We start from the raw sequence: 13733 nt of genomic DNA on the forward strand, positions 1-13733 counted from the left end.
TGATTGGAGTTGCAGTGATAACTGTGAAGGATACGGAGGCGACGCGTACTCAAGTGAGGGTTATCATGCGAGCGTTGGCAGTACCTGGATGAGCTTGAAATGGTCCGCATTTTGGGTCTCTACTTGGCCGGCCGAGCCGGCCGCGGTGGTCTCGCGGTTAAGGCGCTCAGTCCGGAACCGCGCGACTGCTACGGTCGCAGGCTCGAATCCTGCCTCGGGCATGGATGTGTGTGATGTCCTTAGGTTAGTTAGGTTTAAGTAGTTCTAAGTTCTAGGGGACTGATGACCACAGAAGTTAAGTCCCATAGTGCTCAGAGCCATTTGAACCATTTGGCCGGCTGAACGAATCATTCTACATCTAAATTTGTGGGACATTCGTCACATGACGGTGGCCCGATGTTGGACTGTACAGAAACATTCTCGCCTTCAGGGTTCAGGTGGACCACATCTCACCACATAAGTGGAGTATCCCTGTACAGCGCGCCAAGCATGTTGTAAAACCTGCACATCTGCGCCTGGCATCCGAGAACTAGTAGTGTGTTGTCTGCAACATTGATCGGAGACGAGCGCCAGTTGGACAATGAAAATGCTGTCCCATGCGTAAGTTGCCGCTGACCAGAACAAAACTGGCTGTTTTTGGAATGGTGAAGCGACCGGGAACCATGGCCTGCTGATGAATGGCGTTGAACAGTGTCTAGCGATGAATCGTGGTTATGCTCTACAACGGATGACCATTTTCAGCGAATATGGAGGCGACCATTGGTATGGAGAGGCACAGCCATTTTGCTCCAGGCGTCGGACGTCAACTCCGCCACAGTGCCAGTAGTTACGATATAAAGGTACAAATAGCCGAGCGGTCTCGGGCGCTGCAGTCATGGACTGTGCGGCTGGTCCCGGCGGAGGTTCGAGTCCTCCCTCGGGCATGGGTGTGTGTGTGTCTCTCCTTAGGATAATTTAGGTTAAGTAGTGTGTAAGCTTAGGGACTGATGACCTTACCAGTTAAGTCCCATAATATTTCACACACATTTGAACATTTTTCAAAGGTACAAAAGTTGTGGGCGTTTGACGTAGGAGAGGATACAGCTGGTTTACGACATCCTTCTCATCCGAAACAGAGCATCCAGACCACATACTGATAAGTAAGTTCAAACTGTCAAGATACTTATAAATTTGACTCGATGTTGTAGTCACCGAGTCCGCAGCTCGTGGTCGTGCGGTAGCGTTCTCACTCCCCGCGCCCGGGTTCGATTCCCGGCGGGGTCAGGGATTTTCTCTGCCTCGTGATGACTAGGTGTTGTGTGATGTCCTTAGGTTAGTTAGGTTTAAGTAGTTCTAAGTTCTAGGGGACTGATGACTATAGATGTTAAGTCCCATAGTGCTCAGAGACATTTGAACCATTTTTGTAGTCACCGAAACAATATCACATACCCTCTCAACCCGTGAAGTTTCACTTAGTTTTCTCTCCCCCCCCCCCCCCCCCCCCCAACCACCTTTGGGTGCTTCACGTATTTTCTTAAATAGTGTATTACAAGTGTCCACGTCACCCGGGGTAGTCGCGCGGTCTGGGGCGTCTTGCTACGGTTCATGCGGCTCCTCATGTCGGAGGTCCGAGTCCTCCCTCGAGCATGGGTGTATGTGTTGTTTGTAGCGTAAGTTAGTCTAAGTTAGTTTAAGTAGTGTGTAAGACTAGGGACCGATGACCTTAGCAGTTCGGTCCCTCAGGAATTCACACACATTTGAACAAGTATCCATAACATAACAAATAATTCCGCGGGGTTGGGAAAGCCTGCAGTATGTTTTATATAAGTGATAACTAGCACTCTAATTGCCGTTATAGCATAATAACATAGTGTATCTTAATGAAAAGCGAAAACTGACACAGGTGATAATATACAACAGCAAAAGTAAAAATATGGGTCCGCCATCGAGCCATTTGCTAGGCAATGCAACATGTAGACCATGTTATACGCTACAATTTGCTGTCCACTCGTAACTGTTAATGGAGGTGTAGCTGTGACTGATCACTATGAGATATTTTTCATGTTAGTATAAAGGTAATTGGAATGTAAACTTTTTGACTAAACCCCTACCGAAAACAACTCAAATTGTACCGATGGTCTGACGTTGACGAAACAAGCCCTGCATGAATTGAGAGATACAGAGGCAAATGAGTGCGCGGGGACTTATCCCAGTTCTCTGCTACAAGCGCCGGCCTGTGTGACCGTGCGCCATATTCTAAGAATGAAGTTAAAAACTAAAGTAGCAGCTTTTCTAAACTTTGCCAACATATTCTTCAGTACGTTAATGTTGAAGTTGTTAAAACTCAAAGTGATCAGTGGAATATGTTTCCCTAAGTACATTGTTTTAAGAAAAAAAAATAAGTGGCGCTAAATAATAAAGCTATAATGCCAAAAATTGTTCATAATGTGCAACTGTATGAGAAAATCAATTGTTACAGGTCGCAACTTGATTGAAGCAATAATTTGGTAAAAATCGGTGTGTTTGTGAAAAACTGAAGGCCTTAAATACCAGACACAGAAAGACGAAAATTGGTATGAAGCGTCATGTTGGTATGAGAACCTTAACTATGTGATCCCATTAATGTACCTCTAATAGTTTTCAAGTAATTAATTAAAAACAAACTCTCGAATAAAAACGTCCTTATTTGTTGTAGATTAAGTAACATTTCTATTAATGAAAGAAACTTCTGATTACACCATTCGATTACATCCATTAAATGGTGAAGCTATAACAAGCTTCAACATCTTAATGAAAATAAGAATCAACACGAGGTTTCTTAAAGATGTAGTTCAGAGGTCACGTCGGTTCTGTTCTAAAAATTCTAGCGGGAAAAGATAAAATGCAGTGGAGCTGAAACTCTTTCTGTAATTAAAGTCAACTTAACCCTATTTGTATAAAAATTACGAACGTAGTAGATTGATACACAACAGGGTTATAAAATAAAGTCTGTCCGAGAAATCGGACGTTTAGATGAAGCTACGTTGGCTTAGAGCAGATGACGGCAGATGTTCCGCTCCGCCCATATACAAGGAGCGTTTGGAAAGTCCGTGCAAAAATAAAAAATACTTACGTGTTTGGGGTAAACGTTTTTTATTTTTCGACATAGCATCCCCCCATGAACCATGGACCTTGCCGTTGGTGGGGAGGCTTGCGTGCCTCAACGATACAGATAGCCGCACCGTAGGTGCAACCACAACGGTGGGGTATCTGTTGAGAGGCCAGACAAACGTGTGGTTCCTGAAGAGGGGCGGAGCTTTTCAGTAGTTGCAAGGGCAACAGTCTGGATTATTGACTGATCTGGCCTTGTAACACTAACCAAAATGGCCTTCCTGTTCTGGTACTGCGAACGGCTGAAAGCAAGGGGAAACTACAGCCGTAATTCTTCCCGAGGGCATGCAGCTTTACTGTATGATTAAATGATGATGGCGTCCTCTTGAGTAAAATATTCAGGAGGTAAAGCAGTCCCTCATTCGGATCTCCGGGCGGGGACTACTCAAGGGGACGTTGTTATCAGGAGAAAGAGATCTGGCGTTCTACGGATAGGAGCGTGGAATGTCAGATCCCTTAATCGGAGGTTACAAAACTTAAAAAGGGAAATGGATAGGTTAAAGTTAGATATAGTGGGAATTAGTAAAGTTCGGTGGCAGGACGAACAAGTCTTTTGGTCAGGTGAATACAGGGTTGTAAATACAAAATCAAATAGGGGTAGTGCAGGAGTAGGTTAAATAATGAATAAAATAATAGGAGTGCGGGTAAGCTACTACAAACAGCATAGTGAACGGATTATTGTGGCCGAGATAGACACGAAGCCCACACCTACTACAGTAGTACAAGTTTATATGCCAACTAGCTTTGCAGATGACGAAGAAATTGATGAAATGTATGATGAGATAAAAGAAATTATTCAGGCAGTGAAGGGAGACGAAAATTTAAAAGTCATGGGTGACTGGAATTCAAGAGTAGGAAAAGGGAGAGAAGGGAATATAGTAGGTAAATATGGATTGGGGCTAAGAAATGAAGAGGAAGCCGCCTGGTAAAATTTTGCGCAGAGCATAACTTAATCATAGCTAACACTTGGTTTAAGAATCCTAAAAGAAGGTTGTGTACATGGAAGATCCCTGAAGTTACTAAAAGGTATCAGATAGATTATACAGGGTGTTACAAAAAGGCACGGCCAAACTTTCAGGAAACATTCCTCACACACAAAGAAAGAAAATATGTTATGTGGATATGTGCCCGTAAACGCTTACTTTCCATGTTAGAGCTCATTTTACTACTTCTCTTCAAATCACATTAATCATGGAATGGAAACACACAGCAACAGAACGTACCAGCGCGACTTCAAAACTTTGTTACAGGAAATGTTCAAAATGTCCTCTGTTAGCGAGGATACATGCATCCACCCTCCGTCGCATGGAATCCCTGATGCGCTGATGCAGCCCTGGAGAATGGCGTATTGTATCACAGCCGTTCTCAATACGAGCACGAAGAGTCTCTACATTTGGTACCGGGGTTGCGTAGACAAGAGCTTTCAAATGCCCCCATAAATGAAAGTCAAGAGGGTTGAGGTCAGGAGAGCGTGGAGGCCATAGAATTGGTCCACCTCTACCAATCCACCGGTCACCGAATCTGTTGTTGAGGAGCGTACGAACACTTCGACTGAAATGTGCCGGAGCTCCATCGTGCATGAACCACATGTTGTGTCGTACTTGTAAAGGCACATGTTCTAGCAGCACAGGTAAAGTAACCCGTATGAAATCATGATAACGTGCTCCATTGAGCGTAGGTGAAAGAAACTAAAATGAGCTCTAACATGGAAATTAAGCGTTTCCGGACACATGCTCACGTAACATCTTTTCTTTATTTGTGTGTGAGGAACGTTTCCTGAAAGTTTGGCCGTAACTTTTTGTAACACCCTGTATTATGGTGAGACAGAGATTTAGGAACCAGGTTTTAAATTGTAAGACATTTCCAGGGGCAAATGTGGACTCTGAGCACAATCTATTGCTTGTGAACTGTAGATTAAAACTGAAGAAGCTTCAAAAAGGTGGGAATTTAAGGAGATGGGACCTGGATAAACTGAGAGAACCAGAGGTTGTACAGAGTTTCAAGGAGAGCATAAGCGAACAATTGACAGTAATGAGGGAATGAAACACAGTAGAAGAAGAATAGGTAGCTTTGAGGGATGAAATAGTGAAGGCAGCAGAGGATCAAATGAGTAAAAAGACGAGGGCTAGTAGAAACCCTTGGATAACAGAAGAAATATTGAATTTCATTGATGAAACGAGAAAATATAGAAATGCAGTAAAAGAAGCAGGCAAAAAGGAATACAAACGTCTCAAAAAGGAGATCGACAGGAGCTGCAAAATGGCTAAGCAGGGATATGTAGAGGACAAATGTAAGGATGTAGAGGCTTATCTCACTAGGGGTAAGATAGATACTGCCTACAGGAAAATTAAAGAGACGTTTGGAGAAAGAGAACCACGTGCATGAATATCAAGAGCTTTGATGGAAACCCAGTTCCAAGCAAAGAAGGGAAAGCAGAAACGTGGAAGGAGTATATAGAGGGTCTGTACAAGGGCGATGTTCTTGAGAATAATATTATGGAAATGGAAGAGGATGTAGATGAAGATGAAATGGGAGATATGATACTGCTAGAAGAGTGTGGCGGAGCACTGAAAGACCTGAGTCGGAACAAGGCCCCCGGAGTAGACAACATTCCATTAGATCTGTTGACAGCCTTGGGAGAGCCAGTCCTGACAAAACTCTATCGTATGGTGAGCAAGATGTATGAGACAGGTGAAATATCCTCAGACTTCAAGAAGAATATAATAATTCCAATCCCAAAGAAATCAGGTGTTGACAGATGTGAAAATTACCGAACTATCAATTTAATAAGTCACAGCTACAAAATACTAACGGGAATTCTTTACAGACGAGTGGAAAAACTGATAGAAGCCGACCTCGGGGAAGATCAGTTTGGATTTCGTAGAAATGTGGAAACACGTGAGGCAATACTGTCCCTACGATTTATCTTAGAAAATAGATTAACGAAAGGCAAACCTACGTTTCTAGCATTTGTAGACTTAGAGAAAACTTTTGACAATGTTGATTGGAATACTCTCTTTCAAATTCTGAAGGTGGCAGGGATAAAATACAGGGAGCGAAAGGCTATTTACAATTTGTACAGAGTGCAGATGGCAGTTATAAGAGTCGATGGGTATGAAAGGGAAGCAATGGTTGGGAAGGGAGTGAGACAGGGTTGTAGCCTATCCCCGATGTTATTCGATCTGTATATTGAGCTAGCAATAAAGGAAACAAAAGAAAAGTTCGGAGTAGGTATTAAAATCCATGGAGAAAAAATAAAAACTTTGAGGTTCGCTGATGACGTTGTAATTCTGTCACAGACAGCAAAGGACTTGTAGGAGCAGTCGAACGGAATGGACAGTGTCTTGAAAGGAGGGTAAAAGATGAACATCAACAAAAGCAAAACGAGGATAATGGAATGTAGTCGAATTAAGTCGGGTGATGCTGAGGGAATTAGATTAGGAAATGAGACACTTAAAGTAGTATAGGAGTTTTGCTATTTGGGGAGAATAATAACTGATGATGGTCGAAGTAGGGAGGATATAAAATGTAGACTGGCAATGGCAAGGAAATCATTTCAGAAGAAGAGAAATTTGTTAATATCGAGTATAGATTTATATGTCAGGAAGTCGTTTCTGAAAGTATTTGTATGGAGTGTAGCCATGTATGGAAGTGAAACGTGGACGATAAATAGTTTAGACATGAAGAGAATAGAAGCTTTCGAAATGTGGTGCTACAGAAGAATGCTGAAGATTAGATGGGTAGATCACATAACTAAAGAGGAGGTATTGAATAGATTTGGGGAGAAGAGCAGCTTGTGGCACAACTTGACTAGAAGAAGTGATCGGTTGGTAGGACATGTTCTGAGACATCGAGGGATCACAAATTTAGTATTGGAGGGCAGCGTGGAGGGTAAAACTAGTAGAGGGAGGCCAAGTGATGAATACACTAAGCAGACTCAGAAGGATGTAGTTTGCAGTAGGTACTGGGAGATGAAGAAGCTTGCACAGGATAGAGTAGCATGGAGAGCTGCATCAAACCAGTCTGAGGACTGAAGACCACAACACACATGTCTTTAGACTTACACGCTTCGTCCAACGCTGTTCTAATTTGTTGATTCCTTCCGAATAATAGGAACTGTCCAAGTCTGCAAAATAGCTAATAGTTGCGGCAATCACCTCCTTGTTCGAATAATATCTTTGCCGCGCTAGCCATTTCTTCAAATTGGGGAACAAATAGTAGTCCGAGGGAGCCAAGTCTGTAGAATAGGGTGGTGGGAGGGGGGGGGGGGGTGCGAAACGAGTTGGAATCCTATTTCCATCAATTTTGCGAACAAAACTGCTGAGGTGTGCGTTGGTGCATTTTCTTGATATTAAATAACGGTCAAATAACGATGAATAATATTCACCTGTAATATTGTTACCCTTTTCCAGATAGTCGATGAGGATTATTCCTTGCGAATCCCAAAATACAGTCGCCATAACCTTTCCGGCCGAAGGACTGGTCCTTGTCTTTTTTGGTGCAGATTGTCCCTTGGTAACCCATTGTTTGGTTTTTTGTTTGGTCTCAGGAACATAGTAATGTATCCATGTTTCATCCACAGTGACGAAACGACGCTTGAAGTCTACATCTACACAAACATTTATACTCCGCAATCCACCCAACGTGTGTGGCGGAGGGCACTTTATGTGCCATTGCATTACCTCCCTTTCCTGTTCCAGTTGCGTATAGTTCGCGGGAAGTACGACTGCCAGAAAACCTCCGTGCGGCCCCGAATCCCTCCAATTTTACATTCGTGATCTCCTCGGGAGGTATAAGTAGGGGGAAGCAATATATTCGATACCTCATCCAGAATCGCACCCTCTCGAAACCTGGACAGCAAGCTACACCGTGATGCAGAGCGCCTCTCTTGCAAAGTCTGCCACTTGAGTTTGCTAGACATTTCCGTAAATCTATCACGCTTACCAAATAACCCTGTGACGAAACGCGCCGCTCTTCTTTGGATCTTCTCTATCTCCTCTGTCAACCCGACCTGGTACGGATCCCACAATGATGAGCAATACTCAAGTAAAGAAGCTGCGGATTCATCGTGAACAGCTCAAACCATCCTTGCAACACTTCACACGATTCCGTTTTTCGTCAAGCGTGAGCAATCGCGGAAACCATCTACGGGATAGCTTTCTCATGCATAAATGTTTATGCAAAATATTATGTATTCATTCATTCGAGATGCCCACAGTTCTAGCAATCTCACACACCTTAAGTCTTCTGTCATCTATTACCATATCTTGGATTTTATCAATGATTTCTGGGGTCGTAGCCTCCGCAGGGAGTCCAGCATCACTTTTGCCCATATGGCCAATCCGAAACCACTTATAAACTGTTCTAATCGAAGGTGCAGAGTCATCGTAATGTTTATCAAGCTTCTTTTTAGTCTCCCGGGGCGTTTTGCCTTTCATAAAGTAATGTTTAATCACCACACAAATTTTTTTCGTCCATTTTTTGACAGTCACTCGACTTTCTTGATTCACACGAATGCCAAAACAAAGAAATAGACCAATATATCTGAATCTTGGTGTGCGTTCTTTCCAAACTAAACATGACCTCGATACGCGCCGATGGTGCCACCTCTCGGACTTTGCACGGACTTCTCAAACGCCCCTCGTACAGGGTGAGTCAGGAGGAAAGGTAATTGTTTTGATGGGTGATAGCATTGATGATTCTGAACAATGCCCGATTCCGAATGGTTTCCGAGAAGGAAAACTTTTAATGTACATTTCTGTTTATTTTCTGTATTATTCATTGTCGTTGTTACAACGTATTACAGAAATATGGAGGAAGTTGAGGCGAACATTTTAATACAGGACGCTTGTGCTCTATCATCAAACTGGCCTCAAAAAAGTACCTAAGCTATAGCGCACGCGCGTCGTGCAAGATTTTCAATATTCTTGCGATCTCTGCCCGCAAACTGTTAGTCCTAGACAAAAAATAATTAGTACCTTTGTTTTTTAGCAAATTTAATTTAGTTTAATTGTGTACTGAGATACGTTTCCGTTGGAGTTTGCGGTTTTCGAGTTATTAAAGAAGAACGAACAAAAGTGATATTAAACGTTTTCTATCTCAGAAACTATTCGCAATAAGGCATATGCCACTTTGAAGATTGTTGTTCAGAATCACTAATACTATCGCGTCTCAAAGCATGTACCTCTTCTCCTGACTCACCCTGTATAAATCCGTCCTGAGAGGCGGTGAGGTACACTTCGCATTCAGCTATCAATCGGTCCGCGTCAGTCAAACGCCGGCTTACGCGCTGCCTCGTACGACGTCACAGCCAGGCTTCGACTAAACGCATGATCTCGGTACAAATAGGAAGTCGCGAAGACGGTCCACGGTCTTGAACCGCTTAGATTTAACGGATGTAACTGTTTGTGAGCAGCCCGTAATGTTAACAAAAACGCTTGGCAAGTGGTGAGATTATTTTCCAATTTTGTGGCGACCAATTAACTTTGATGATTAGAAGTCAGGGCGAAAGACCAGTTAATTGGAACTCACTATAGAGGTGGCATCAGAATTGATCATAGTGCTGTTTAGATACAGTCATCATTATTATTTTTATTATCATCAGAAGTAGTATCATGTTGTGTGTGTGAAATTTTGTTGAATATGTTAATTAGTTAGAACTCAAACCTCCATTTATAATCGTAGTTCCTGATATCACTGAGTAAATAGAGAGAAAGAAACATTTTCTTTCAGTGCGTACAAGTGGATTGTGGACTTGCAGACTGGAAATTATAGTCAGTAAGTTCTCCATCGTTTTCAGGCTGACAACAAAAGCAGTTTTTAGGTTGTCGTGAAAGACCGTGAACATTCTTACATTTATTACTATTATCCGCCGCCCCACGTACCCCAATGAGAAATACGAAATTACTTCAATATGTTACGTGCTATGATTTACTGTTCTTGTTAAATGAGGTACTTGGCGTATCGTCCTCGCGCTTAGATGCAACACTGCACTCTTCTCTGCTGTCACATAAAAATTCTTTTTAACGACCCGGATAATCTAGTAAATCCAGACAAGACAGTATTGTTCGCTGCTCCATTTCTTCAAACACATCAATTAGATAGCTGCGTATACCACTTTTGAGTGACACCAGACAGAAAATGTAGAGAAATGGAATCAGGTGACCTTGGTGGATAAGTGCTTGAGATATCCATCATGGACTAAAATGGGGCGTTAGATGTCTTACATCAACTGAGAAAGAACGCGTTCCACATCATGGAAACACCACTTTCCCACTTTGAGTTATGGCTGCGACTGGAGCCCAATTGTATGGGGACTATTTGGAATAAGTTACATTTCAAATACGACTAACCATGACAATACACCGTACTGGAGTAAGTGGCGTTTCATTATTACACATTCGCAGTTGGACTCTTATTCACTGGAACGTTTTTGCTTCTGTTACTGTACACTTTAGACAGTGTCAGTATATTAACTGGAATACATCTTTCATACTACTGAAGAGCCAAAGAAACTGGTACACCTGCCTAATATCGTGTAGGTCCCTCGCAACATGTCGTGGTATGGACTCGCCTAATGTCTAAAGTAGTGCTGGAGGGAACTGACAACATGAATCTTGCAGTTCTGTCCATAAATCGTAAGACTACGAGGGAATGGAGATCTCTTCTGAACAGCAAGATGCAAGGCATTCCAGATATGCTCAGTAATGTTCATGTCTGGGAAGTTTGGTGGCCAGCGGAAATGTGTAAACTCAGACGAGTGTTCCTGAAGCCACTCTGTAGCAGTTCTGGATGTGTGGGGTGTCGCATTGTCCTGCTGGAATTGCCCAGGTCCGTCGGAATGCGCTATGGACATGAACTGATGCAGGTGATCAGGCAGGATCCTTACGGATATGTTACCTGTCAGAATTGTATCTAGACGTATCAGGGGTCCCACATCACACCAATTGCATGCGCCCCGCACCATTATAAAACCTCCACCAGCTTAAACCGTCCCGTGCTGACATACAGGTTCCATGGATTCATGAAGGTGTCTCTATACTCGTACACGTCATCCGCTAGATACAATATGAAACGAGACTCAAGTAGACCTTCAGCTCCGAAAGCCAATAACGATGATGTTCCGTTGAATGGTTCGCACGCTGACACTTGTTGATGGCCCAGCACTGAAATCTACAGCAATTTGCGGAAGGGTTGCACTTCTATCACACTAATCGATTCTCTTCAATCGTCGGTGGTCTCGTTCTTGCAGGATCTTTATAGAGCCGTAGTGATGTCGGAGATTTGATGTTTTGCCTGATTTCTGATATCCACGGTGCACTTGTGAAATGGTCGTACGGGGAAGTCCCCACTTCATCGCTACCTCGGGGATGCTGTGTCCCATCGCTCGTGGGCCGACTATAAAGTCATGTTCAAATTCACTTAAATCTTGATAACCTGCTATTGTAGCAGCAGCAACCGACGTAACAACTGCGCCAGACACTTTTTGTCCTATATAGGCGTTGCCGACGGCAGCGTCGTATTCTACCTGTTTGCATATGAAGGGCTTATTTCAATAGTGGTACAAGTCCATTTTTGTTCATATTGAGATACAGAGTCCTAAAGTTAAATGAGCACTGAAAAATCTGCAGTGAAGATACCAGAAATATTCAAGCATATGGCTTCTTGCTAGAGATGAACATTTCTTTCTGTTTGTTTGGCTAATTAATTTCAGAAACATTATAGACAGAAAAGTGGAGGTAATGGACTTGTAGCACTATTGAAATAAGCCCTTCATATGTCTGTATGTGAATACGCATGCCTATGCCAGTTTCCTTGGGGCTGCAGTGTAGAACCTAAAAGTATCTGCAGTTATTTTCGCCATTTGCTTCTTGCTACAATCAGTCGATTCGCTTAGCTAAGGTACCGTCAGACGTACACATAATAGACCTGAACATATGTGTTTGTGATGTCTACCTCATGAATCAGTATGTCAAACGTTAAGGATACGTATCTCTATGTTGTTACTATATTTTCTGCAGTTAAATTAATTCTCGTGGATACCGGTTATAGTGAATTTTCTGGACCACGAAAGAAGTATTTACCTTTTTTTTCACGATTCTGTCGGTGTCGATGATTTCCTTATTTTGCATTATATCTCCACGACTGATGTACTTGTCCCCTTCCTGGCGTCTATCAAGCAATCATGCGCAATACTATTGTTTGGAAAACTCGAAGAAAACGCCTATGTCAGTCGTCACTTCGGATAGAAAGCTAAAATCGTCATTTTCGTCAATCATGGGAAGAAACCAGAGGATATCCACCTCATGGATGTGTTTCAGAACTCGTAGTACAATCAAAACAAGATAGGTAATGCAAATATTTAGAACTGCGGAGTAAGAGGCCATATTTATTGTGGTATGTATTTTCAACGCTTGTGTTGGCCACTCATATACACTGTGTGACCAGAAGCGATGGGAAGGCACTGGACTTGATGTCGGTCCTCGGCTGCTGAAGCCTATGCTTTGTGGTAGTCTCCAATCAGTCGTGATGTTTCTGACTCACAGCACACCGGTCAGCCACAAAGTGAAGTCCGCCCATCGAGCATTTTTGTGGTCTTCCTGCGTAGTGGTTAAAGCGTGTGGAAGCTTTATCTCTGAGATACTGAAGATCCACCCTAAACAATAACCGGAATTCATGCCTAGTTTCCCACATGTTAGACTGTACCTATTGCACCGATCATTATCCCCTTTTCATAACCGTTTAACTGCCATGTTCACTTCTCACCTCTCTGTAACAGACAGCCCAGATATCGTGCCTCTGCACAGACAGCTCAATATTAGGTATCGTAGGGGTACATCTTGAAAATGGAGAAACCTTCCCGTGACTTTTGGTCAATTTAATAAAAAGGGCTGTAGAAAACTTCTGAACGTTGCGTCCTAGAGGTATTGGAATTAAGAAAGTTTCGTTTAGGATTAATCTTACTGTACTAAACCCTCGCAAAATTTACGCTTGCAGTAGGGTATAAAACAGGACATTCTGTACTTAATTTGATATGTAACACACAACTGGAGATCTACTAATTGTAATAAGCTAATGCACAACCTATAGATTACGATTTCCTTCGAATAAACTGTGGAGTAATAAACTTTACGACGGTTTAGTAGTAATATAACATATACCCGCTTCCTCCTTTAGTGTTCTAGAGATTCATACTCTGCGGTGTCCTTCACTCATGTGATACGATTGCCCACTTGTACTACTGTCAATGGCGGAAGCCCGTGAGCCTGGAAGACGGCCAGCTGGCCTAGATGGCTGCCCTGTATAGGTATCCTTGCGGTGTGTAAGATTTTAACACGGGACGTACCTGAGGCCTGACAGGTGAGGTTGGTGGGCCCCTGCAGGCGGAAGCCCGCGGGGCACTGGAAGACGGCCAGCTGGCCCAGGCGGCTGCCCTCCTTCCGGCTCGTCAGCCGCGTGTCGTCAGTCTCCAGCGGTCCGCAGTGCACGGCTGCAACAGCAACGCATCACATAATTATAATGACTTAACGGCTGAATTAATGGGCAAGTACAAATATGGATCTAAGTATAAGCAACTGGGGAAAAACATTTGTGCTTCCCATAAA

The 13733-nt window shown here is 43.0% G+C and overlaps 1 protein-coding gene across 1 annotated transcript in view; it reads right to left on the bottom strand.

The window, feature by feature from the left end:
* LOC126481912 (locomotion-related protein Hikaru genki-like) overlaps positions 1-13733 on the bottom strand; it is a 321675-nt gene that overhangs the window by 97208 nt on the left and 210734 nt on the right. The window contains exon 7 of the mRNA XM_050105871.1: positions 13475-13618. Coding sequence (XP_049961828.1) covers positions 13475-13618 — 144 coding nt within the window. The remainder of the gene's footprint in view (positions 1-13474; positions 13619-13733) is intronic.

Source organism: Schistocerca serialis, chromosome 5 (assembly GCF_023864345.2).
Source record: "Schistocerca serialis cubense isolate TAMUIC-IGC-003099 chromosome 5, iqSchSeri2.2, whole genome shotgun sequence".
In the NCBI taxonomy this organism is placed as follows: domain Eukaryota; kingdom Metazoa; phylum Arthropoda; class Insecta; order Orthoptera; family Acrididae; genus Schistocerca; species Schistocerca serialis.